This window comes from Notolepis coatsorum (assembly GCF_963971535.1).
Source record: "Notolepis coatsorum genome assembly, chromosome: 12".
NCBI lineage: Eukaryota > Metazoa > Chordata > Actinopteri > Aulopiformes > Paralepididae > Notolepis > Notolepis coatsorum.
The window spans coordinates 26,354,104-26,379,297 of NC_140176.1; the positions used below are offsets into that span (position 1 = coordinate 26,354,104).

General features: G+C 45.4%; 1 protein-coding gene across 1 annotated transcript; it reads right to left on the reverse strand.

Annotated features, from left to right (window-relative positions):
* Positions 1-6,372: 6,372 nt before the first annotated feature.
* eif1b (eukaryotic translation initiation factor 1B) lies at positions 6,373-10,260 on the reverse strand. Its single transcript, XM_084326311.1, has 4 exons — positions 10,073-10,260; positions 9,415-9,578; positions 8,673-8,774; positions 6,373-8,164 (listed from the first exon to the last, which is right to left on the reverse strand). The coding sequence occupies exons 1-4, from the start codon at positions 10,101-10,103 to the stop codon at positions 8,120-8,122; spliced, it is 342 nt and encodes a 113-aa protein (XP_084182437.1). The 5' UTR covers positions 10,104-10,260; the 3' UTR covers positions 6,373-8,119.
* Between the last annotated feature and the right edge of the window lie 14,934 nt (positions 10,261-25,194).

A 25,194-nucleotide genomic window follows, 5' to 3' on the forward strand; every position in this document is an offset into this window, starting at 1 on the left:
CCTGGTGGCCTGGGGATAGAAGCTTCTTCTGAGTCTCTGTGCTTGCCGCTAGAACCTTGACCTCCTCCAGGTAGGCCCTCTCGTCGTTGGCAGAGATCAGGCCCACCACTACTGTGTCGTCAGCAAATTTGATGATTGTGTTGTTGTTCAGGGGACTCAGAACACAGCCCTGGGGGGCCCCTATGTTGAGAGTGATGGATGAGGAGGTGCAGTTGCCTGCTCTCACCACCTGGGGTCTGCCCGTCAGGAAGTCCAAGACCCACTGGCAGAGGTCATAGTTCAAGCCCAGGTCCCTAAGCTTGGCTATGAGTTTGGAGGGGACTATGGTATTGAATGCTGAGCTGTAGTCGATGAACAGCATTCTCACATAGTTCCCCTGCCTCTTGTCCAGGTGTGATACTGCTGTGTGCAGCACATGGGCTATGGCGTCCTCCGTGGACCTGTTGGGGCTGTATGCAAATTGCAGGGGGTCCAGGTTGATGGGGAGGGAGGAGCAGATGTAGCCCTTTACTAGCTTCTCAAAGCACTTCATGGCTATGGAGGTGAGAGCTACAGGGCGGTAGTCGTTGAGGCAAGCAGGCTTGGATTTTTTGGGTACAGGGATAATAGTGGACTTCTTCAGACAGGTGGGGATGACAGCCTGTTCCAAGGACAGGTTAAATATGTCAGTGAATACCGGGGCCAGTTGGTCGGCACAGACTTTTAGGACGCGGCCGGGTATCCCGTCCGGTCCTGCTGCCTTCCTGATATTCACTTTCTTAAAGGTCCTCCTCGCCTCATGTTCCGTTACCCTGAACACTGAGTCTCCATCAGCAGTGTCCCCCCCTCCATTGCAGTGGATTGTAGGCTGGTGCTGTTATTCCCAGCCTCAAACCTCGCATAGAAGGTATTGAGATCATTTGCTAAGGAGATGTCACTGTTCAGCTTGAGGGAGGTGCCTTTGTAATCTGTCATCGTTTTGAGGCCCTGCCACATAGCTCTAGAGTCAGCCTGTTCATATTGGAGTTCAATTTTATCCCTGTAGCGCCCCTTTGCTTCTGTCACTGCCCTCCTCACGTTGCATCTCGCCACCTTGTGGTCATTCATGTTGCCTGCCACAAGCCCGGCGTTGTAGGCTGAGGTGCGCGCTTTCAGAGCCTCACGGACGGATTTGTCTACCCAGGGCTTTTGGTTTGGGTAAACTCTAATTGTGGTAGTGGGGATTGTTTCTTCCACCAAAGTACAAACAAAGTCCAGCACTGTCTCCGTGTAGTCATTAATGTTATCTGTGTTATCTCGGAACACCCCCCCAGTCTGTACATTCAAGTGCAGCCTGTAGCGTTTCCTCTGATTTCACAGACCATTTCTGCACCTCTCGCGAGACTACCGGGGCGCGCTTGAGACTTTGTTTATATTTTGGAAGGAAGATGGCGTTATGATCAGATTTGCCGAATCCGCTGGCAGCCTGAGATTTGTAACCACATTTAAATTGCGAGTAACAATGGTCTAAAATATTACCGCCTCTGGTATATCCACGTCTCTGAGCGGATCTCGGCCTGTCTGTCCGACATCTCCGCCTGGATGACGACCAACCACCTCAAACTGAACCTAAGCAAAACAGAATTGCTCCACCTGCCGACCAAATCCTCCCCCCTGACCGACCTTTCCATCACAGTCGAGAATGCAGCTGTGACCGCGTCCCCGACCGCCAAGAACCTTGGTGTTGTCCTCGACGACCAGTTGAACTTCTCTGCTCACATCGCAGCGACAACCAGAACCTGCAGATTGCTCCTGAGCAACGTCAGAAGGATCCGCCCCTTCCTGACAAAAGAAGCCACCCAATTCCTTGTCCAATCAACAGTCATCTCCCGCCTCGACTACTGCAACGCACTGCTTGCTGGCCTCCCGGCCACTGCCACCAAGCCTCTTCAACTCATTCAGAACGCAGCGGCCCGCCTGATCTCAAACCTACCGATGTTGGCCCATGTCACCCCACTTCTTAGGGACCTGCACTGGCTCCCCATTGCTGCACGAATCCGCTTCAAGGCCCTCGACCTGGCATACCGTGCGGCAAAGGGAACCGCTCCCGCCTACATCCGGTCAATGGTCTCTAACTACACACCCTCAAGACCCCTACGCTCTGCATCTTCTGGCCGTCTCAGACCCACTCCTATCCGAGCTCCGGGAGGGTCATCAAGGAGAACCTGCCTTTTCTCAGTCCTTGCCCCACAATACTACCCACCCCAGTTAGGACAGTGGAAACCTGTCCAATCTTTCGCCGTCGACTAAAGACGCACTTCTTCAACCATTATCTGAAAAAATAATAATAAAATAATAAATAAAAATCTAACCCTAACTAACCTTACTGTCATGCACAGTAAGGTTTTTTGTATCCACTTTTTCTCCAATTTTTTCTATATTTTCTCCCATCCCAATTTCGTATCATCCAATTCAACCCTCCCCTGTCACGAACGCTGTTTCTTGCCTCCCACAAGCCGGCTGCAATGTGGACTAAGTCATACATAGCACAAGTCCCCTCCGGTACTTGAGGTAACAGCAGTCGCATCTTTTCACCTGCGCAGCTCGATCTCTCAGTGGCGAGGAGTAACGCGTGGGAGGCTCACGCTGCCCCCGACACTTCCTGATTCTACTGCGCAGGCGCACCAACCGACCTGTAGGAGTCGCTGTCCACAACGCCCGATCCCCAACCATCAGTTTCCCACCCCCTAATACGGCCAATGTGTATTGGTATGAACGACCAGCTAAACTGAAAGCAATGTGGAGCGCTGTGCTCGAACAGGCAAGCCCAGCGTCTCCGTCATTCGTGGCGAGCGCCTTGCCCACTACGCCACCCTCATGCACAGTAAGGTTAAACTAACTAACTAAGCTACACTGTAGCACTCAACACTTTGATGAACATTGTTACTCAGCTGATAGAGTTGTGCCCTTCCTGATGACTTGTCGTACAGAACTTGTAAGTCGCTTTGGATAAAAGCATCAGCTAAATGACTAAATGTAAATGTAAGTACTCTCGGACACGTATCATTGTCTCACGTGAATCTAGTTTATAACGCCATTAAAGGACATAGAGAAGGGGAGAGCGGAGGGCATGCTGCCTGTCTGCTGTGGCATCCATCATTAACTCTGCCCATCCACTCCTCCAGCAGGGATTAATTGAGTGTTACAAAAGAGGACGGTGCAGCCTGGCGGGGCGTCGCTCTCCCCTCTCCATCCCGCCATCTGTCTCTGCCTCCTCTGCTCCCAAAACGTCCCACCAAACTGCTGACGTGTCGACATGCTGACTGAGTGGAACTAGTCTCACAGCTGAACCCGGGACAGCGGTGAAGTGGCAATGCTGTAGTAGCCAACGTTTTCAAACAGAGGGCCATACAGGATAGCATAGCAGTACATACATCCTTGAGCAAGACACTTAACCCCAAACGGGTCCTGATGAGCACATTGGCACCTTGCATGGTTGCCTCTGCCGTTGGCGTTGGTGTGAATGAATGAGTGAATGCAAGGCATACTTTGTAAAGCTTTGGATAAAAGCTCTATATAAATGCAGTCCATTTACCATTTGGAGAGTAGTAGTGGATTAGTCGCTGGGTGATGGACTTGTCCAGTATGAAGTGTCTGTCATGTGGATTCTTAAAATGGGTCCCCAAATAATTATCTGGAATTATTATTTCATTATTATAATTATTATTTGGGGGGGGTGGAGCCAAACACCCTCAAATCCATAGAAAAAATAGGCTTGTTGAATAAAACACTATAAGCTTTAGCAGTCTAAAAACTGGATGATTATTGTCCTATTAGCCACACAATAATCTCCCAAATCAGTTTTGAGTTTAAAAAAAAATATTATTCTGAAAATGTGGTTCCCCTGTAAAAAATAAAAAAAATAAACGTAATTTCCATGGACATAAGTGTATTGTATGTATATCTTTAGCTAAACAATAAAATAGCTGTCAATTAGCATATACAATTTTCTTTCTTTTTGTATTTGTGAAATAAATTGAAATTCCAATCCCTACAGTGAACAGTAAAATACTGTGTGTGCGCCTGTATTTTACAAAGGTAGGCTACCTTAGAGGTCAATTTTGGAAGTGCTTTTTTGTTCGTTTTTATTTTCTTTTGCTCAGAATTAACACTACAGTCCCTTTAGGCTCAGTGAATACAGCAGACATCAGAAGCCTGATGACCAACATTGGATCAGTGGCTACTCCTACTTGATGCTGTGTAAAAAGTATATGAACACTCTGGCAATGATGACAGGAGACAGGTGGGTGTATTGTGATGCTGCCTTCCTATACATAATGGACATTTTAAATGACAGGTATACACTATACCACTTTAAATGGGTTTTTGGAGTCATTCCAGTGGATACTTTTTGTTTTGGGACCTATAGGGCATCAGCAAACAGAAAACCCTCCAATTGTTTGTTTGCTGAAATCCTAAAGATACCAAACAAATCTATGCACCAAATGTGCACAGAACCCCATTTTTGGCACACAAGCAACTGCAGTATATTAAGGGGGACACATTACTTTGACATGCAACCTTTAACTCAAATGCCAAAAATAAGAACCCTTATTATAAAGTGAGTGATATTGCAATATGGTTCATGTCAATTCTTTAGCACCCTTTTGAGGCACCTGCAGGAGGTCTCAGGCGCAAGAAAATATCCTTAATATTGTTTTCGGAACGCACAATTCTGTTTGAATTCTGTAACTTGGTAGGTTTCAATGGCCAGTCAATACTGCCACATCATTAGAATTCTCAAAATTCTTACATGAGATGGTACATGTTTCCACATGATTTCACTCCTCTCTACCCACCTATGCCCCATCACTGAACCTGCATTCTCTCTGTGACCAGATTAAAGGGGATTATCAAAGGTTTTGATCCTGTATGATGCCAGGAGATTGGGGATGAAGGAGCGTCCAGAGCTAACTGGATTAAGAGCTCACGATACAATGAGCCAGTTCAAAAGGTTGTCGACAGACATGCAAATGAGTCTGGAATCGGAGCTACGCGGAACGGAAGCACTGTCTCATCTCAGTCAGTGTTCCTACATATTTATACTTGTGTACTCAAAGTCCATGACTGTCAGGAGGTGGAGCGGTCGTCTGGTAACCAGAAGGTTCCCAGTTCAATTCCCACTCAGCGTCAGTGTCCTTGAGCAAGACACCTAAATGCTCCCGATAAGCAGGTTGGCACCTTGCATGGTTGCCTCCGCCATCTGTGTGTGAATGGGTCAAATGTAAGGAACAAAACTGTAAAGTGATTTGGATAAAAGTGCTATATAAATGCACCATTTACCAAATAGCTAAATTTTCATTGTCTAATATTTGTCTGCGTCGATGTTCAATAGTAACAATTCTTTGTCAAGGTGATTTCATTTGACCACCTGCAGCTAACCTTGACGTTTAGCATTTCACAGGTTGAAAAGATTATGAAAAAATGTTCATGACATTCCCTAACATTTTGGACATTCGCTGTCCATAGCTTTCCAAATTTCACGACTACAGGTTTTACAGGATCACAGGGACCCTGAATACAAACCATGTTTCAAGAAAACTTTTGAGTTATCCATTACCGTTTGGTGTCAAAGATTTGTGAGTCATAACCTAATTCATGACCAAATGTTAATCAAGTCGCTCTGCATAAATAGCGGACATGTTACCTAAAGGTTTCCGATATTGGATTTGAGACGTTTTAAGCTGCTTTCAGCTCCATATCCAATATCTGTGTATCCCTACTTGCGATAGAAAATCTGTAAGTACCAGTATTATTGTATGTCAAAATTCAGTCTGTACTGTAGAGGCATGTCCTTGCCATCGATATACTTTATGTACTATCAAAATGTCAGAGTAGTGAAAGGTCAAGACCTGGTTAGCTTGTGCCCTTTAGCGGTTTCTGTACCAGGAGCGAGTGCCCAGTTACACTATACATCAAGACACCCGTTTTCAGGAGCCAAGAGAGGTTGCCCACACACTACATACAGCGGTGTTGATCTCATTTATAATGATGCAGCTGCACCTGGCCCCAACTAGCCCTGCCCATGTTGTGTGGCATCATGATTCTGGGGTCCGACGTATCATAGGGTATAAATATGGAATTATAACAACTCGTGACTTGTCCCATTGACCCTATTCACACAGCAGCCATTTTTCCCTCATGTCATGCACAGGTTGACCAATGTGAGCATGACACTGGCAACAGGGCAGAAAGGAACCCAACCCAAACATGACATAAGAGCAATATGGCCAATATATGAATACGGTCAATGTCCAGTAATCAAAGTGTGGTCCCTGTGTGATGGGTTGACTATCTGACATGGGCAAGCTTTACAGATACATGTTCTAGTCAGAGGCGGTTCAAGTCTCAAACCACTGTTACCTGATTTTATTCAAGTTCCAACTTGATACAGAGCATTTATATCAAAACGATGACAACCACATATCCAATTAGGCCTATAACAAAAAATGTATTATCATCACCTCATGCAAGTAGAATTGGGGACAGATGTTTCCAGCCCCATGTTCAACATTCATAAATCAAACCACATTACTACAAAACCATTTAGCATCATATGTCTGTTAGTGTAGGTTGGCGAAACCTTCCACACTGCCTTTTAATTTGTCATAATCACACAGCCGAGATGCATACTCCAATGACGTTCAAATCTTACCCTTTGGTGGGAATGTTATTCCTGTCAAATATATGGACAATACTGTATGAAAACTTCGTTTTGATACTTTGGCGTAAAAGAAGGGGGGGCGGCAGTTAGTAACAGTTTCCTAAAGATAACAGCCATGCTGGAATGTCCAACCTTCATCATGACAATGAGGTTTTTAGTTTTTTTTGGTGTATAACATTTTACATCAAAAGCAACTCTGAAGTCAACAAAAACACACGTGAAAGTTGTACTTGTACGTCCATAGTAAAACACCAAGTACAAATAACCAGCTCACCCCTGGGCTTTTGACTAGGTTCTCTGTCCCACTCGGATCATTCCAATGTTAGAATGGGCATAGAAATCGGGCCCTGGGTTATCATTGCCGAGGTGTCACTATGCCCAATGGAGAGGCCATGGTTGCAAAGAATAAAAAAGGACAATAGAAAACCATCCTCCTCTACTCCACTTTGAAGTAGACCTAGTATTTAGAGTTTAGTAACAAGACACCGGATGGAGAGTATTTTTTGCCAGAAGCTCAGGGGTAATAACTCCTCCAAGTACATCCAAGAGAGACGTCACAATTGACCCATCTCAATTACCCTCTCTTCGCAATCCTCCAATCACTGTTGCTTCCATCCAAGGAAAGCAACAGTTGTGATTGGAGGATGGAGAAAAGAGGGCCGGTTTTGAGACGGGTCAATTGGGAGCAGATAACTCACTCTGCTGGTGTGCACAGGGACATGGCAGGGATAATCTGATTATACTGTGCTGTCGCACACGTGGGGATTTAAACGCAACAACGCACAGTCTCAGAAAGCAGCTACAAAAACAAATGGGTGGAAAACGCATGTCGACAGCACAAGTGTTGCAGCTCCTTCTAATCTCAAACAGAACATTTTAACTGGTTCATTGCATAGATTTGTGCTCTGCACTGCAGTTTAAATAATAATAATAATAAGGAACAGCAACATTGGTCAAAATTTCACAGGTTTTTCCCCCTCAAATTGTTTAAGAGCTTTGGGTTTAAAAAACCTGAATTACAGACCGGAGATCCAAGATGTTGAACAGGCACACTAGGACCATTAGCCATTTGGGAAACAGTGGGCTACTAGAGTCCCAAGGACAGCGGCATCCCCACAGAACGAGCTACACGTGCCATGATCACTTGAAGGCTTTCCGGTTCCAACACTCAAAAATAAAGGGGCCATAATGGACCCCCCCCCCCACAACACTAACCTCAGATCAGAGAGTACGGTGAAGAGTGAGAAGAAGAGTCGACAGTGGAGTTTTTCGCCTGGAATGGGGGGAGGTGGGTGGCATGGCGATTTTTTTTAATTATTGCTTTTTAAAATGTTACATCAGACATGTCACTAAATGGAATTGGTCGACGCAAGGGGAAGGGGTTAAAAGACTAAAGGCCAGAGAGGTGGCGGGGCGTAGAGATGGCAGCATAACTTTTTAAAACCCGTGGACTTTCAACTGCTCTTCACGGACGATCCCAATCTGGACAAAAGAAAGACAAGACAGGACACGTGTTAAGTGTATTTTAGCCTGTTCCAAGCACTGGAACTTTCATACCAAGCACTGGGCATGTTGTATGAAAAGTTATTGATTGCCCTTCTGCTGCACTAAAAACATTGGTTGCATAGACGGGTTTACAGACCACGTCAGATTTGGTGTGTGCCCATATCCGAGGAGCAAAAAGGAACGTAGTCCTGATCAGAACGGGGCCGACTACAATATATTTGCATTTGCTAGCCACAATCAGTCCATGCTAGCTATTTAACAGGCATCCAGACGTTTTCGTTTTAAACTACTTTTCATCATGGGGGTGTCATGATTTATCCATAGAGCCCCTGCTTTTTTATTTATGCAGCAGATCAGGTGCAACTTGGTCACAAGTTTCAGCACAGGTATTACCGATTGGCTTGAGCACAGTGTGTTTACAAATAGGAAAATAAGACACTCTGTTAGGAAGCTGAGAGCAGAGCGGGCGGGGCCAGATGTTTACCTCCATCAGGAAGTGGCAGATGTGGTTCCTCTGGTCTCCTTGGAGCTGGATGACCTCACCGTACTCTGGGTGCTCAATCACTGTACCATTGCAGGCGAATTTCTGAGAATCACACAGGTTGAAAAAAACACACAATAAGAAATGGGCAAACGCACCAGGGTTCTACAGTGCTGCTGTTTTACCAACATATGCCATTAAAAATAAATAAATTTTACATTAAAAAAAAGAATCTGAAGATGCATATTTGCTCATGTTTAGGGAACATGAGTTTATTTTTAGCAGCACGTGCTACAACGTGGTAATACTTGGAATTACCAAGTGACCCCCCCCCCCCCTTCAAAGTATTAATTATTGGCAATTTCAAATGTTTTCACACATCATTCCCCTAAATCCATTTCCTGTGCCCAAGCCGCACCCATAATAACACATCTGGTGACATCTGGTGACTGCACTAAAGGATAGTCTATGGCTGTGTTTGCCAGGCTTATGTGACTCATTGTAACTGCTTTATTGGTGACGGTAACAGTTATCCTGTGAACAAGCAGTGTTTGTCAGACATACAATAATTGTATTTGTACGGTAATTTCCTACAAATCACTTGATCATTTAACATTACCCATCTGGCAACAGACTGCCTCTTAGCGTTTAAAAAAAAACGAATTGGAGATGACAAAAAGAAACGCATGCATTTTACTACTCAAAGCTCTGGTGTGCAGCAGCGGCTGTAAATGCTTCCATTCACCTTCTTGAAGGCTTTCACCAGCTTCTTCTTGTCGTAGTCGGTTGCAATCCCTTGCACCGTGGTCAGGGTCTTGCGTCCGTTCCGTTGCTGGATCCTTATGTGGATCTTATCCTCAGTCCCTGATGGGAGTAAGTCGTCGCCCTTGGTTGCATCAGCAAAGGGATCTGAGAGGCAGAGTGGAGAAAACAAAGAGGGGGGGATGAATAGCAATGCACGAATGGCTAGTGAAAAACGTAATTCAAATAATGTGACATGATGCAGCAGTTTACGAAAGAGTCACAAACACGACAGATAAAACACTGGCTAATGGTTTGCTGTACACGTATAGTGCTAAGTGACGCCATTGCCGACTAGCTCCCATCTGAAATACAGAAAAGCGAGACAACAGGCTAGCTAACTGTTCGCTAGCGTTCGATGTTAACGCAGCCCACACGGACTCTGAATGAGCTAACACAGCGACATTGCATTCATACTGATGCCATTTAAGTTGCAACAAACCGTTACCGTAGCTAACATACCAACTAACCGTTGAAACGGATGAGGGTTGGGCGACCAGCTAGCGAGTAGCTAACTAACTAGCTAAGTTAGCTCACTTAGCTGGTGTACCGTTTTCGTTAGCATAGCCTACTAGTAGCTAACAGCCAATTCTCTAACTTACCAAAAGATTGGAGGTTCTGGATAGAGGACATGCGATATTAGGACGATTACTTAGTGGATATGAAATATCTCGGCGCTTTGATGCCGTATTTGTCTCGTAGGGCAGGGCACAAGTAACGTTAAACAAAAGGACAAAAGCGAGCCAGTGGGGGCGACGTCGACCACAACGGTTGGCAGTCGTGTTGGATGTGTCCGTGTCGGGTTTCTGCCGTCGGCGTCGGGTCCGCGCATGCGTCAAGCAGCGAGCAACAAACACGGGCTGACTTCCGATCCAAATATTTCACAATAAACGCTCTCGTTCAAACTCGATAATAATACAAGTCAAGTCAAGTCAAGAGTTTTATTTGTCACGGCATACAAGTATACAATGAAATGCGGGTGGTCTTGCCCGCGACGATGTGCAATACAGTGGTAGTGGTACAACATATAATAGAATCCAATATAAAAAAAAACATTGTGCAATAAACAGGTAACAGGTAACATGGTGTGACATCTCGGTATCTGTACATAGTTATTTAAGAAGCATATATTATTTATTATTATTTTATTTCATTGGGTTTTTAGCAATAGTTGCATTTTTGTTGCACTTTTTTGTGTTTATTTCATGTTTTGAAAGATTGCGTATTACTGCAAATATTTTATTTTTACATAAATCATAGTGGTTCAAAGTTTTGGGTTGCGACTTAATGACTAAGGAAAATGTTGGGTCCCGAGGCTAGACCAGTTGAGAACCACTGCTCTATACTACTGTCTACTGTGCTAGTATCTAGGTCAAGTAGCTCTTTATTGACCCCAAGGGGCAGTTTATGGCACAGCAAGCGGTAACCATTTATCAGACACAAGGACACAATAGTCGAGAAATCGCAATGAATAATTTAAAGAAATACAACGGTGACTGCAGGGACTAATGAGTAGAGTCTGTTTGTACCCTGGCGCTCTCTAGAGTACCATGCACTAGTTTGATTGATACATTTAGTAATTTAGCTGAACGCTTTCATCCAGTTTCAAGTTCAAGTTTCTTTAATAGTTGTCATACAGAAGTACAGAATACTTTCATACAAAATGCTTCTTACTGTTACGCTCCAGAGACTGTGCTAGACAAGATAGTATCAAATAACATAGTATAGCATGTAATTTAGAAGTAGAAAATGAGGTCACAGTGTTCAGTATAGACATATGTACAATGTTCGATGCAGAATAGACGTAACTGAGTTACCATATAATATACAATACTATTGTAACTGAGGGGTACAATTCCCTGACTGTATTACTAGATATGATACTTACTACCACTACCTTTGTACTTTATATTCGGCCACCCAGTACTCGGCATAAATATATTATGATAAACACTCTCACGTAGATGAAACGGATCCAACACAAATGTACGAAGTCAAAGTAGGTATTTATTACTACACAGCAATGGTGTGTAGAGCAAGCACTTAATCACTTAATTACATTTATGAATTGAAATAGTATGCACTTTTATGGCAAAGAGTATTCGTCGGTATATCAATAGAGAATGTCCAATCTCTGATGGCGCAGGCGGTAAATATACGACCTGGAATAGTTAAGGAATAACAGCAATGATACTTCAATGATTATAAGACTGGATACACTAGGGGGGTTAATCCGGTCGCTTGTAAGACAACAGGAGTAGGAGGGGGGGGGGGGGGGTAGAGTCTGGCTGCCTCGTCCGGCTAAGGGTATCCTGGGTGAACCCACAGTAGTGCAGTTCAATGCGCCAGCGATCCTTGGACCACAGATGAAAGCAGCTGAACTCTCTGTGGGCCGGCTCTCTCCGGTCCACGGAGGAGAGACGTGAAGCGACCTCGTCTTGCAGAGCGCCTCCTCACCTTGCGTCCTCTCCAGGGGGGGGGGTTCCAACACACGGCAGTGTCGGGGGTCTTTATCCATGGACTAATCACTGTACACAAAGCATAATCCGTGCCTGGGAAGGCGGGCTGTCGTCGGTAGAATAATCCGGTATGCAGGTCCACTCGCTCGTCGGCTCTGGGGCTCCTCGGGTGCAATCTCACATGGGGTCGACCATCCTGGATAAGCAGCCAGTTCTCTGCCCGAAACGATGGGGTACTGACTACGATAGTATTCTCACCGCACGAAGCACTACATATGAATAGACTATTATTAGCTTAATAGACTACGTCCAACTCGACGATATAGTGCCAAATATGACTATTCAAATATTAATATACACGATATCTCAATACCGATGGTAGGCCGAACTTGGCCTTACTCCCACACGTGGCGTCGCGGGGAGGCTTTACGTCTGTCACTCTATTGGAGGGTAAGAAACTGGACTGAAAAAGGAAGTCCTACTTTAGTAGCGCAGTATATATACGCACTATGAACAAATAGTACCGTTAGTGGTGCGGTAGCCAGATTCCTACGCGGAACTAGGACTTGTTCGTACATGTTGAGCGGTACGTTTGAACTGGGTCTGGGGGGTATGGCAGCCTGGCACCAAGGTCTCGACCAATAGTAGAATGGAGACTATTATGGGATGTTCAGTAGGCTAGAATGGATATTCAATGCATATTGTACAAGGAATATACAAGGGATATCAGGGAATATTAGAGAATATACAAATACAATTAAATATATATATATAATAAATATATATATTCGGTTTAATCTGGCCCTTCACAACAACTATGCAGTGTACTAATGTACAGTACTATATAGTGCAAAACAGAAATGGGATGAGGTACAATTTAGGTACAATTTACAGTAAGGTGTACGAGTTGTAGTGCAATCCTTCATCAATAAATATAAAGTGTGGGGAGTGGGTGCTACAGTGTGTTTGTTTAAAGTGGGTGTGTGCTATAAAGTGTGTGGAGTGGGTGCTACAGTGTGTTTGTTTAAAGTGAGTGTGTGCGTGTGGATGTGTGTGCCATGTGCGTTTGGTGGTTGTTGTTGTGTAGTGTTCATTGTTCGTTTAGCAGCCTGATGGCCTGGGGATAGAAGCTTCTTCTGAGTCTTTCTGTGCTCGCCTTGAGACTCCGGTATCGCTTGCCTGACCGCAGCAGTTCAAAGAGGCAGTTGTTCGGGTGACTGGAGTCTTTAATGATTCTCTTAGCCTTGCCCTTGCAACGCTTGTTGTAAATGTTCTGGAGGGTGGGGAGCCCCCCTCCAATTGTGCGTTCGGCTGAACGTGTCACTCTTTGTAGTCTGCTTCGGTCTTGTGCAGTGCTATTCCCAAACCAGGAGGTGATGTTGCCAGTCAAGATGCTCTCTATTGTACATGAGTAGAAGTTCTTAAGGATCTTCTGACTGACTTGGAACTTCCTTAGGCGCCTGAGGAAGTAGAGGCGTTGTCGTGCCTTCTTCACAACACTGTCAATGTGTGTGGTCCATGTCAAGTCCTCGGATATGTAGGCTCCGAGGTACTTAAAGCTGTTGACTCTCTCAACCGGTGCCCCGTCGATGCTGAGGGGGCTGTAGTCCTTGACCCCCGACCTCCTGAAGTCCACAATCATCTCCTTTGTTTTGCTGACGTTCAGGGAGAGGCTGTTTTCCTGGCACCATCCCGCCAGGACCTTGACCTCTTCCAGGTAGGCCCTCTCGTCGTTGGCAGAGATCAGGCCCACCACCACTGTGTCGTCAGCAAATTTGATGATTGTATTGCTACTCCCCTGAGCCACAGTCGTGTGTGTACAGGGAGTAGAGGAGGGGACTCAGAACACAGCCCTGGGGGGCCCCTATGTTGAGGGTGATGGATGAGGAGGTGCAGTTGCCTGCTCTCACCACCTGGGGTCTGCCAGTCAGGAAGTCCAAGACCCACTGGCAGAGGTCATAGTTCAAGCCCAGGTCCCTGAGCTTGGCTATGAGTATGGAGGGGACTATGGTATTGAATGCCGAGCTGTAGTCGATGAATAGCATTCTCACATAGTTCCCCTGCCTCTTGTCCAGGTGTGATGCTGCTGTGTGCAGCACATGGGCTATGGCGTCCTCCAAGGACTTATCTCCATCGTTGTCCCTGTTGCTTCAAGTTCAAGCGGCACGTTGGCGTCTGAAGTGCATCGAGGAATTCCAGGCCTCAACCTTTTTAAAGTATCAAGCACTTTAAGCACTTCTTCAAGGACCTTGTGTGAACCCTGTTAGCAGAGTAGACGCGTCACCAGAGCAGTGTGTGTGTGTGTTGTTTGTGTATATTTGCTATAGGCTACTCCCACTATAGGCTAATTAGCTTTACAAATCCTGATCCCTGAGCCTATTTCTATTCAAAAGCAAGATATTGATTTACATTATGTATAATATATATCATCTTCTTTTTAATTTTTATAAATCATCTTATCTCCTGTGCTGCTGACACAAGCACTAACATAGCGTGGGGTGGAGAGATAACACATCATTAACACATGGAGATGAGCTATAACAGAATAATTGTATTCATTTTGATTATTTAAGTTTCAACGGTGTCAAAATATTTTAATAATAAAAGATGATTGTATAAAGAACGTTCCATGTTCTGTTGTAATATTATTATTCCATAACTCTTCCGGATGTTTTAGGTTTCTGCCGCGGTGTCGTTTTAGAACCGGGACGGTGATGCTTGATGCTGGTATCGGCGTGATGGTGACGCCACTAGTGCATGGTGGTCTAGAGCAGCGGCTCTCAAACTACGGGTCGCGACCCAAAGTGGGGTCACGGGTAGGTTTTTAATGTTCTGGCAACATGTTTTGGCTAAATATGCCTAGTTTTATAAATGTGTATTGATAACATAGTGCTGTAATTAAATTAAATGATCAAGTTCAACAACGTGTGGTTATATTTTGATAGTCCTAAATTCCACAGTACTGTCTATCTGTATGTCGTGTATGTCATGATATATATCTGTATGTTGTGTATGTCATAAATGTCATTATGAATTGAAAATGGGGGACCCTGATGTAAACAAGACAAATGTCTTTCTCTGGTCTGCATCCTCGTAGCAGTTGTGTGTATTGAACCCATTCTGCAATCTGTTAATAAACATTTCAATCAATCAATCAAACCACGTTGAAATTACGTGATACATTAAGTGTGGGGTCCCCCAAATAAAATGGGGTCGTGGTATGAAAAAGTTTGAGAACCCCCGGTTTAGTCTTGAAAGTGCAAAGTGACAAAGTGAAGGGGGGGGGGGGGGGGGGGTGCTCAGGCACTATATTGTAGTCTTTTGGGGTGAGTTGAGCCTATGTTAGAACTATTTATTATTATTTATTTTTCACCTCATACTTTATTTTGTACATTATTCAGGTAGTTCATGAAGAAATGGACTTTGTTATTTTACTTCTTCAATTATCAATATTTTGCACAATACTTACCTTTGATCATGTTTAGGATATTTAGGATCCTCATTAGTTATTACATCAGTAAGAACTATTCTTCCTGGGGTCCACACAAAAGACAAAATAAGACATGCAATGCACTGTCCTTTATAAACCAAGTTATGGCGTTGTGGTTAAACATCTAGTCATATAATTGAGAGGTTGATGTATACGAGTAAATGCTTTTATTAACAGGTCTAAAATGGTCAGCAGAGTGTAGCTGAACAAATGGACAACTCTTACATTAACACACTTCTATCCCCAGGCCCTCAGGATGCTCAATGACAATAACAGTATGTAACTAACCATCACTCACAGCACACATCCACACTCACTTTAAATAAACAACTCACTGTAGCGCCCACTTTAACACACTTATAACTATATTTATAAATTTTATTGGTAGAGATTTGCACTACAACTCATTGCACCTTACCCTAAGTTGTACAGTACCTCATCCCATTTCTGCATTGTACTGTATATTGTAACTCAGTTACTAATTGTTTCTACTCTGTATTGTATATATATGTATATTGAACACTTTTGTTTACGTACTTTTGACTTTATTTTATACTTTATCTATTTTTTATCTAGCACTCCGGAGCAAAAACAGAAAAAAAGCATTTCATATAAAAGTATTCTGTATTTTTGTATGACAACTAATAAAGAAACTTGAACTTGAACACACACACTGACACGCTGTTGTGTGTGTACATTGGCCAATCAGTTTGGGCTCTCGGGGCTGAGCCCCCCCTAAAGGTCTGACGCTAGAGCCGCCCCTGGTCTAGACAGCACCAGGGTACAAACAGACTCTACTCATTAGTCCCTGCGGTCACCGTTGTATTTCTTTTAATTATTCATTGTGATTTCTCTACTATTGTGTCCTTGTGTCTGATAAATGGTTACCGCTGGCTGTGCCATAAACTGCCCCTTGGGGTCAATAAAGACCAACTTGACAAGTTGACCTAGATACTAGCACAGTAGACAGTAGTATAGGCATAGATAGTACATAATGATGTAGGCCAATATGTGGAGCTTTGTATACATCTCATAAGCACTACACTCAGTCCAGTTTAATCACCTGTACATTGTATATTACTATTACATTTGCACTCTGGTTGGATGCCACACTTCTTTTCGTTGTACTGTACTTGTGCTGTATAATGACAATCCATTTGAATCTAATCTAAAATGTTGGCCAACAGATCAATAAGCCTCAACACCTCCTATTTTTACATGCACCACTGCTGCCATCAGCTGGTGAGACCGAGTTAAGACAGGGACACAGCAAGTTCACCATCTTCATTTTATTCAAATGTTTTTACGGCCAAAAATAACTTCCATGTTGTCCAAGATGGGAATATAAAAATAACATTCTTTGAAAAAAATAACTCATGTACCAAAAGCAAGCTCCGCCCCTTCGACACACATTGATATGACCGCCATACTATGTTCACCCCAAAATAATGACAAATCTCTTCTGCAAAGTCTTCACATTAATGTAGGCTAAGCTACACCGTTTCCTGCCAATCTCATTACACACAGGAATCTGCAGAGCTTTTGAAAAGAAAATACGCCTACAGTGTTCCTCCATGTTTAATGAACCATTCAACATGGCGTTAGTACAGTAAGTACAGTAAATGACTAGAGAACATTCAAAATTAAACCTAGGACACGGGATGAGCCACGACGGGTAGCTAACAGAAATTAAGGGCTGAGGAGACGAGGAATGTATTAAACCGGTGGTACTCAACCCGTGGCGTCGGGACCGAGGGGTGAGCAGGGAGCACGTTCAGGGGTCGGACCGAGAGAGCGTTGAGGGGTCACAGAAGGGTCACACCGAGAGAGCGTTCCGACGGGGGTCACAGAGGGGTCAGGACCGGGAGAGCGTTCTGACGGGGGTCAGAGAGGGGTCAGGACCGAGAGAGCGTTCTGACGGGGGTCAGAGGGGTCAGGACCGAGAGAGCGTTCTGACGGGGGTCACAGAGGGGTCAGGACCGAGAGAGCGCTCTGACAGGGGTCACAGAGGGGTCACAGAGGGGTCAGGACAGAGAGAGCGTTCCGACTGGGGTCACAGAAGGGTCAGGGGGGGTGAACCACTTCAACAGTATGGAGTGAGACCATTAGTCTGAGGTCATTGAATAAAAAACGATGAGATTATAACCCATTGTTGTACAAAGTGCATTTCGGTGCCAGAGATAATCCCTGTTAACCATCTCAGTGCCAGAGATAATCCCCGTTAACCATCTCAGTGCCAGAGATAATCCCTCCCCGCAGAACTCCGCACCGCCCCAACTCTGGACTCATTTAAAAAACTGCTCAAAACCCACCTCTTCAATTTGGCCTTCAACCCCTAACTTTCTCACTTTATATGTACATGTTGTGTCTGTCCACTATGTTTGTTAATTTGTTATCTCCCCCCCCCCCCCCTTATGTAAAGCGACCTTGGGTCCTCTGAAAGGCGCTATATAAAACGAAGTTATTATTATTATTAATCCCTGTTAACCATCTCAGTGCCAGAGATAATCCCTGTTAACCATCTCAGTGCCAGAGATAATCCCTGTTAACCATCTCAGTGCCAGAGATAATCCCTGTTAACCATCTCAGTGCCAGAGATAATCCCGGTTATCCATCCGATGTTAAAAGCGGCTCTTGGTCGTTGAGATTTCAGTATTTTGAGGGAATTCTCCAGATACCGATTCTCAGTGTTGGCCTCATATCGGTCCGATATCCCAATACTAGTATTATGGCTGCAAATAACGATTATTTTGTTATAGAACATGAGTCATTCATTGCGCACTAGTTAAGAGAGGTCGGCCACGGGGTCACGGGTCGCTCAGTACAACCAGTTGACCGGGACCCACTGGGGCTCGGAGCACAGTCTGTCCACGGCAGCCTGTAGCGTCTCCAAGGCCTTGTCCAAGTTGTCGTTGGTGATGGTCAGGTGGAAGTAGAGGCTGTACGCCCCCTGGTGGTCAGGTGGAAGTAGAGGCTGTGAGCCCCCTGGTGGTCAGGTGGAAGTAGAGGCTGTAGGCCCCCTGGTGGTCAGGTGGAAGTAGAGGCTGTACGCCACCTGGTGGTCAGGTGGAAGTAGAGGCTGTACGCCCCCTGGTGGTCAGGTGGAAGTAGAGGCTGTGAGCCCCCTGGTGGTCAGGTGGAAGTAGAGGCTGTAGGCCCCCTGGTGGTCAGGTGGAAGTAGAGGCTGTGAGCCCCCTGGTGGTCAGGTGGAAGTAGAGGCTGTAGGCCCCCTGGTGGTCAGGTGGAAGTAGAGGCTGTAGGCCCCCTGGTGGTCAGGTGGAAGTAGAGGCTGTAGGCCCCCTGGTGGTCAGGTGGAAGTAGAGGCTGTAGGCCCCCTGGTGGTCAGGTGGAAGTAGAGGCTGTGAGCCCCCTGGTGGTCAGGTGGAAGTAGAGGCTGTAGGCCCCCTGGTGGTCAGGTGGAAGTAGAGGCTGTAGGCCCCCTGGTGGTCAGGTGGAAGTAGAGGCTGTAGGCCCCCTGGTGGTCAGGTGGAAGTCGTCGCTCTTGGTCCACCGTCTTCCTCAGGTCCACGTCCTGGACGCACACAAACACAAACAAACGCACAGAAGCCAGGTGAGTGAGCGACAGTGACTCAGGAGGTAGATCCGGAGGTTCACGGTTAGATTCCCGCACCTCCCGGGCAGTGTGTCGAAGTGTCCTTGAGCAGGCTTGCAGTGCTCGTATCACTCGGTATCACGCTGTGATACCTCACTCACTGAGGCTGAAGTACGCGCAATCGCGCACGGAAATGTTCGCGCGTGTACGCGCAGTCACTCACACAAAAATCCGCTGTTCCCATTCGTTGTAACTAAGTGCCGGCTCGGCGCGGCCACCGTTTTTACATAACAAAAGCACAGGTAGACTCCGAGTAGGCTGACCAAACGTCCTCTTTTGCCCGGACATGTCCTCTTTTCACGCCCTGTCCGGGGCGTCCGGGGGGGGTTTATTAATTCATCGAAATGTCCGGGGTTTCACTGTTTTTCAGTTTCAGTTTCACGGCCCTTTGCGAGCATCTGAAGGCTCGGGGCTGCATTTTTCGCCGAACATATAAATGACCGAATAACGCGCTATTCGTTGCCGTTCGAATGCCATCTGGATCGCCAAAATCCGTGCCTCGGTTCTCGAGTTACATGCCGATATGTCAGGCATGCGACTTTTTACATGGCATTATCCAACCGGACTCCCGGAGAAGCATGCAGCTGCAGAGCCGCAGAGCCAGCGGCGCTCTCTGGGCCGCGCGCTGACGGCCGCGCTGTGAGGCAATAGTATCCAGCTGCAGGACGAGAGCACCAACACTTTAAGGCATAGATATATATAGAACACTAGATAGCTTGCCCGCGCTGCCGGCCAATGGAGAGCGACGTCACTGAACCGCCGCCATCTTGCTCCAGTTAGCCTTGAGTGAGAGTGAGTGAGCTGCACAGACAAAAATACTCATAACTCGCTGAAATATTGACGGATTTACAAACGGTTTGGTTTATTACAAGCATTATTAACGTGGCTATGATTCAAGCGGTTTGTAAAAAAAAAACATCTTTAAATTTTTTTTTATAAGTATGCAGCAAAAAAAAAAAAAAAAAAAGTGTGCCAAAAAAAACTGTGCATGCGCGCGCATGCGCGTGCACATGCGCGTGCACGCGCGTGGAGCGTTTGACCTACTGTCAATTTACCACTGCACCACTGTCCTTGAGCAAGACACTTAACCCCTAACTAACCCCATGAGCAGGTTGGCACCTTGCATGGTCGCCTCCGCCATCGGTGTGTGAGTGAACGGGTAAAATGTGAGGAACAAATCGTAAAGCGCTTTGGATAAAAGCTGTTATATAAATGCAGCCATTTACCATTTTAGTAGACATGAAACAGGAAATGCCCTTTGAATGGTTAATAGGCTACATGTCATGCATATTAAAAGAACACGCCAACATCATAGGAAATGCGCTTACCGTCTTCTCCAGAGTCAGACAAGAAGATGGATTTACATTTCCTCTCTGTGCGTTCGGTAGAAAGCTATCCGGCTGCAAGCTAGCCTAGCTTAGCACAAATGAATGGAAGCGGATACGGACCAACTAGCCCAGCTGTTGGCCAAAACACCCCTTACTGAGTTTTATGCTAGGCTAATGGTCAGTATCTGCTTCTATTAATTTGTGCTAAGCTAGGCTAGCTTGCAGCCGGATAGCTTTCTACTGAAGGCACAGAGAATAAATTGGTATCCATCTTCTTGTCTCTCTCTGGAGAAGACGGTCAGCACCTTTCCCGTAATGTTGGTGTGTTCCTGTGGCCCAGAGGAGAGAAATAGCTGCGTGGATAATAAGCCTATTTGTTCATCCTTTGATATTCATTTAATCACAGCCAACACACAGCTAGTGATACAGTCTGGTGATTTTCCAGAGATGTTTTGGTTGTGAAAGAAGGCTACCGGGATTCCTACAAATGATGTTGATTAGGTTTGATGAGATTATGAAAAAGTGGAATGTCACCGGTTGGGAATGTTGTGTCTTTAGAAGATACTAGGATGTGATGATGTGTATTTAGAAGACAGGGTTCCCAGACATTGCAAAATGAAATTCAAGGACTTTCAAGTACTTTTCCCAGCACTATTTTTCATTAAACATTTTTATTCAATTAACTTTTAAATGCTGTTTTTTTTATTATAGGAAAAAAATCTGATCCAATATTTATGACTTAAAACCAATTAGTTAGACTTTAAATAAAAAAAAATCTATTTCTTGATTCCGAAATTTTGTATCATGGATGAACAAAACGTTCAATACGAATGGTTGATTTTAATTTCAAGGACTTCCAGGCCTTGACTTTAAAAAAAAAATTATCAAGCACTTTAACTCATTCAGCGCCAGGGGTCGCTGTCTACCTTCTGGGTAGAACGCCATCGCTGTAAGTCAATGGGGAGACTGCGAAACTTGCGAGTGCTTAAAATATATCTTATATTATAGCTATGGGTCTAATAACACCGTCGATTGTCAGTGAGTTGCTTCTGGTCAACACGCAAAAAACAGATTGTACTTTCATCCGTACATTTCCGTTTTATACCGTTTTGAATAAGAGTATAGTTTGGGTGATTCTTAGTAATCCCAGGAAAATACACGATAATAGCCCTTTAGTGAAATCGACTTATTATTAGGGTGTCATTTTTCGCCTAATTATCGAATCTTCCTGAAATCAACGCTAGATTATCGCTATTATCCTTCCTCGTGCATCCATGATGTAATGCAAAAAAAAGTATCCAATTATCTGATCACCATTCCAAATACTGCTCGCGGAGGTCTGTCCCACGTTGTCCGGCAGCGGGGGGGCAGCCTCGTAAATGTATCGTTGTAAACGCTCGTCCTGCCGGAGTATTTAAACCCCGCCCGCACTGCTCAGATCGGCCCAGAAAATAAACGACATAGTTTCTAATGGAGTGCAATACCGGCTGGAAGGGGGGGGGGGTATTTGCCCTTTGCGAGCTCAGACCCATTCCCAATGATAACATCAGGCTGGCTGGCTGGATGAAAAATTTATGGATATAGCTAATAAAAGAAATAACGATTAAAACCCCAGTTTTCTCGTGATTGGCGCTCAACGGTTGGCGAGTTAACCCGACTTTTCTCGTGATTGGCGCTGAATGAGTTGAGCACTTCAAGGACCTTGTGCCAACCCTGCCTACCGTGCCGCTGGCTGGGAAGACAGGACATGACCACAGAACCATTCAAGACGGCACTAGTCAAACCGTTGGAACACAGCCTTTAGGAGCGGCTTTTATGCAGGGTCCTAAAGTCTTAAATTTAATCAGAATTTTAGGCCTTAAAAAGTCTTAAATATGATTTTGATATATATATATACAGAACATAGAGGTGTGAGCGCTCACCTTCACACTTGTGCGTCTTGTCCAGTGTGGGTCAGTAGGTGGTCCTTGAGGTAACCTAACCTACTGAAGCCCCTCCCACACTGTACACACTGGTAGGGCTTCTCGCCAGTGTGGGTTCGCTTGTGGCGCGTCAGGTGACTCGAGTCACTGAAGCTCCTCCCACACTGATCACACTGGTAGGGCTTCTCGCCAGTGTGGGTCAGTAGGTGTGTCTTCAGGTGACCTGACCTACTGAAGCTCCTCCCACACTGCTCACACTGGTGGGGCTTCTCTCCAGTGTGGGTCCGCAGGTGTTTCTTCAGGTCCCCTGAGTCACTGAAGCCCCTCCCACACTGCTCACACTGGTGGGGCTTCTCTCCAGTGTGGGTCAGTAGGTGTGTCTTGAGGTTACCTAACCTACTGAAGCTGCTCCCACACTGATCACACTGGTGGGGCTTCTCTCCTGTGTGAGTCAGCTGGAACAGAAAACAAGGAGGGGTCAGACTGCTCGGAGCAGAAAACAAGGAGGGGTCAGACTGCTAGGAGCAGAAAACAAGGAGGGGTCAGACTGCTAGGAGCGGAAAACAAGGAGGGGTCAGACTGCTCGGAGCAGCAGTCACCACTAGGGGCAGAGTGGGTAATATCTTAAAACAACAGGAAAGAAATAGCTCTCTGAAAGAGACTAGTGGACACACATAGTAGAAGTAGCCAGCTCACGGTGTTCCATGTAGAGAAACAAAGCCACAGATGATGGACCTGGACCAGATAACTGCTGGTGATTATGATCATAATATTTCAGATATCGTCAGTAAGCTGAAAGTTATACTGGTAAACTAGTCAGATTCCTAGTCATGGTTGTATTGTATTGTCCTGCGTTGTAAACCCCACATACCTGGAGCTCCAAACAGGATGAAACAAAAACTTAAAATTAATTGCAGATACTATTTGACTAATGACCTTCTTTCATTTCATTACCTGGCAGGGGGGCGGGGCAGACGGGGTCCCAGAGGAGGTGCCTGGTTGAGAGGCTGTGGAGGGGAGGAGCCTCTCTGGGCGGATCTGTCCACTTGTCAGCAGCTGAAAGTACAGATCATGATGCATCCTCTTCAGGTGCTTGTGGAGGAAGATCTGAGAGGTGAAGCCGTACTGACACTCAGCAGGACATGGAAACACTGGAGACTGGTTCTTCACCCCTGAGAGAGAGAGAGAGAGAGAGAGAGAGAGAGAGAGAGAGAGAGAGAGAGAGAGAGAGAGAGAGAGAGAGAGAGAATACATACAGGGAGATGAGAAATAGAGCAGATTAGGAGCGAAGTCAGATGAGTAATGGAAATTATGTGTAATGAATCAATACAACTACGACGGACAGGAGGATTCTTGTTGGTGGGGTCTATATTATTCCAGACTGGCAAAGGAACCATGTGATTTACAGATCTCTGATGCGTTACACCCCAAATCAGATGAATAGACGTAAGGATAAGGACATGCACACAGACAGACAGACAGATTACCTTCAGTAGAACTCTTCCTGTGCCAAAGTTCCTCGAAGATGATGCCCAGGTGTGCGGCGTACTCATCCCCGTACCACACCAGCAGCTCCTCTCCTGGAGCGACACGACACCAAGACCGGTAGAAAATACGTCCACGGTATTGGAACGCTACCAGGTTCTGTTCCTCCTCATTACGGGCACAGTTCACATACCTGAGAGAGAGAGAGAGAGAGAGAGGGAGAGAGACAGAGAGATTACTTCTACTACTGTAATTGATAGTCTTATGGGCCGTGTCCACAGATAGTGTTTCAAGGCGGACCGCTTTGAAAATCTAAAATATGCTCAGAGAGTTGCCAGAACTCCGGACCTCAATTTGCTTTAGTCTCGCGGCTCCGCCACTTGCTCGATTTTGATTGGTCGGTCGAAAAAAGTGACCTTGATGAGCGGCGCTCCTCTCCAAAAGTTGAACCATTTTCAACTTTATGCGCTGGGAGCGCTCCGCCCAAAAACGCTAGCCGCCGAGAGCGCTAAAACGTGAGGCGCTGGGATAAGGAGCGCGCCTGTCACGTCTTTAGCATAGAAATTAATGACAGAAAGGAGCTGGAAACTCATAAAAAGCTGGCTGTGGACACGGCTCCTTAGGCCCCGTTTAGACGGAAACGCTAGCAGGTGAATCCGCAAAAATATTTTTACGGATGTGCCTTTCGTTTATACGGAAACGGCGTTTTTACGGGGTGAAACCGCAAAAAAGTGAGACTACCTTCCAGGGTGGAATTCCTAGAAACGCAAAAGCTTTGCGCTTTCGTCTAAACTGTCAAACCGTATAAATCTGTTAAAACGATGACGAAAGGGTTGTCACGGCTCTGGTCGCGCGTACTGCTTACGTCACATGTAGCAGGTATGCGCCAGTAGCCGAGACGTAAACAAAGCAAGTATGTCTGACTATATCAACGGAGATCACCTGAAGGCTACATTGGCAGTACTTTTAACCCTTTCACTGCCACACGACAGAAGGTTAACCCTTTACTATCACACAACCGGCTGTCGTGTGGCAGTGAAAGGGTTAAATACACAAGAATCTGTCCCGCGGCGTGAGTGGACCCACTGTCTGTGAGTGACTCTGCTTTGGTGCAATCACATTCCCCATCCACAGTCTGCGAATCAGAGGCAGAGTAGGGCGGGTCTTCACAGCACGTCATGTGACATATGCGCCAATCGTGTGACAGTGGGGCTCCGTCGTCTCGAGTCGTTACAGCGTCGTCTGCACGCAGAATTCCATCCCAAAACGCTCGTCTAAACGTAAAATTAAAAGTGAAACCGCAAGATGACTTTTTTTTTTTTTTTTTTTAAATTTTTTTTATTATTGCAAAACAAAACTTATTAAAAGTCAGTACTCAACACACAATGTATAATGAAACTTTCAGTAAAGGTGGTTAAAATATATGC

Coding starts and splice junctions, on each gene's coding strand:
- eif1b (XM_084326311.1), bottom strand. CDS start 10,103: ATGTCCTCTATCCAGAACCTCCAATCTTTTG. Junction 8,775..9,414: donor TGGTGAAAGCCTTCAAGAAG/GTGAATGGAAGC, acceptor TGTGATTCTCAG/AAATTCGCCTGCAATGGTAC. Junction 8,165..8,672: donor TCTGCCACTTCCTGATGGAG/GTAAACATCTGG, acceptor TCTTTTGTCCAG/ATTGGGATCGTCCGTGAAGA.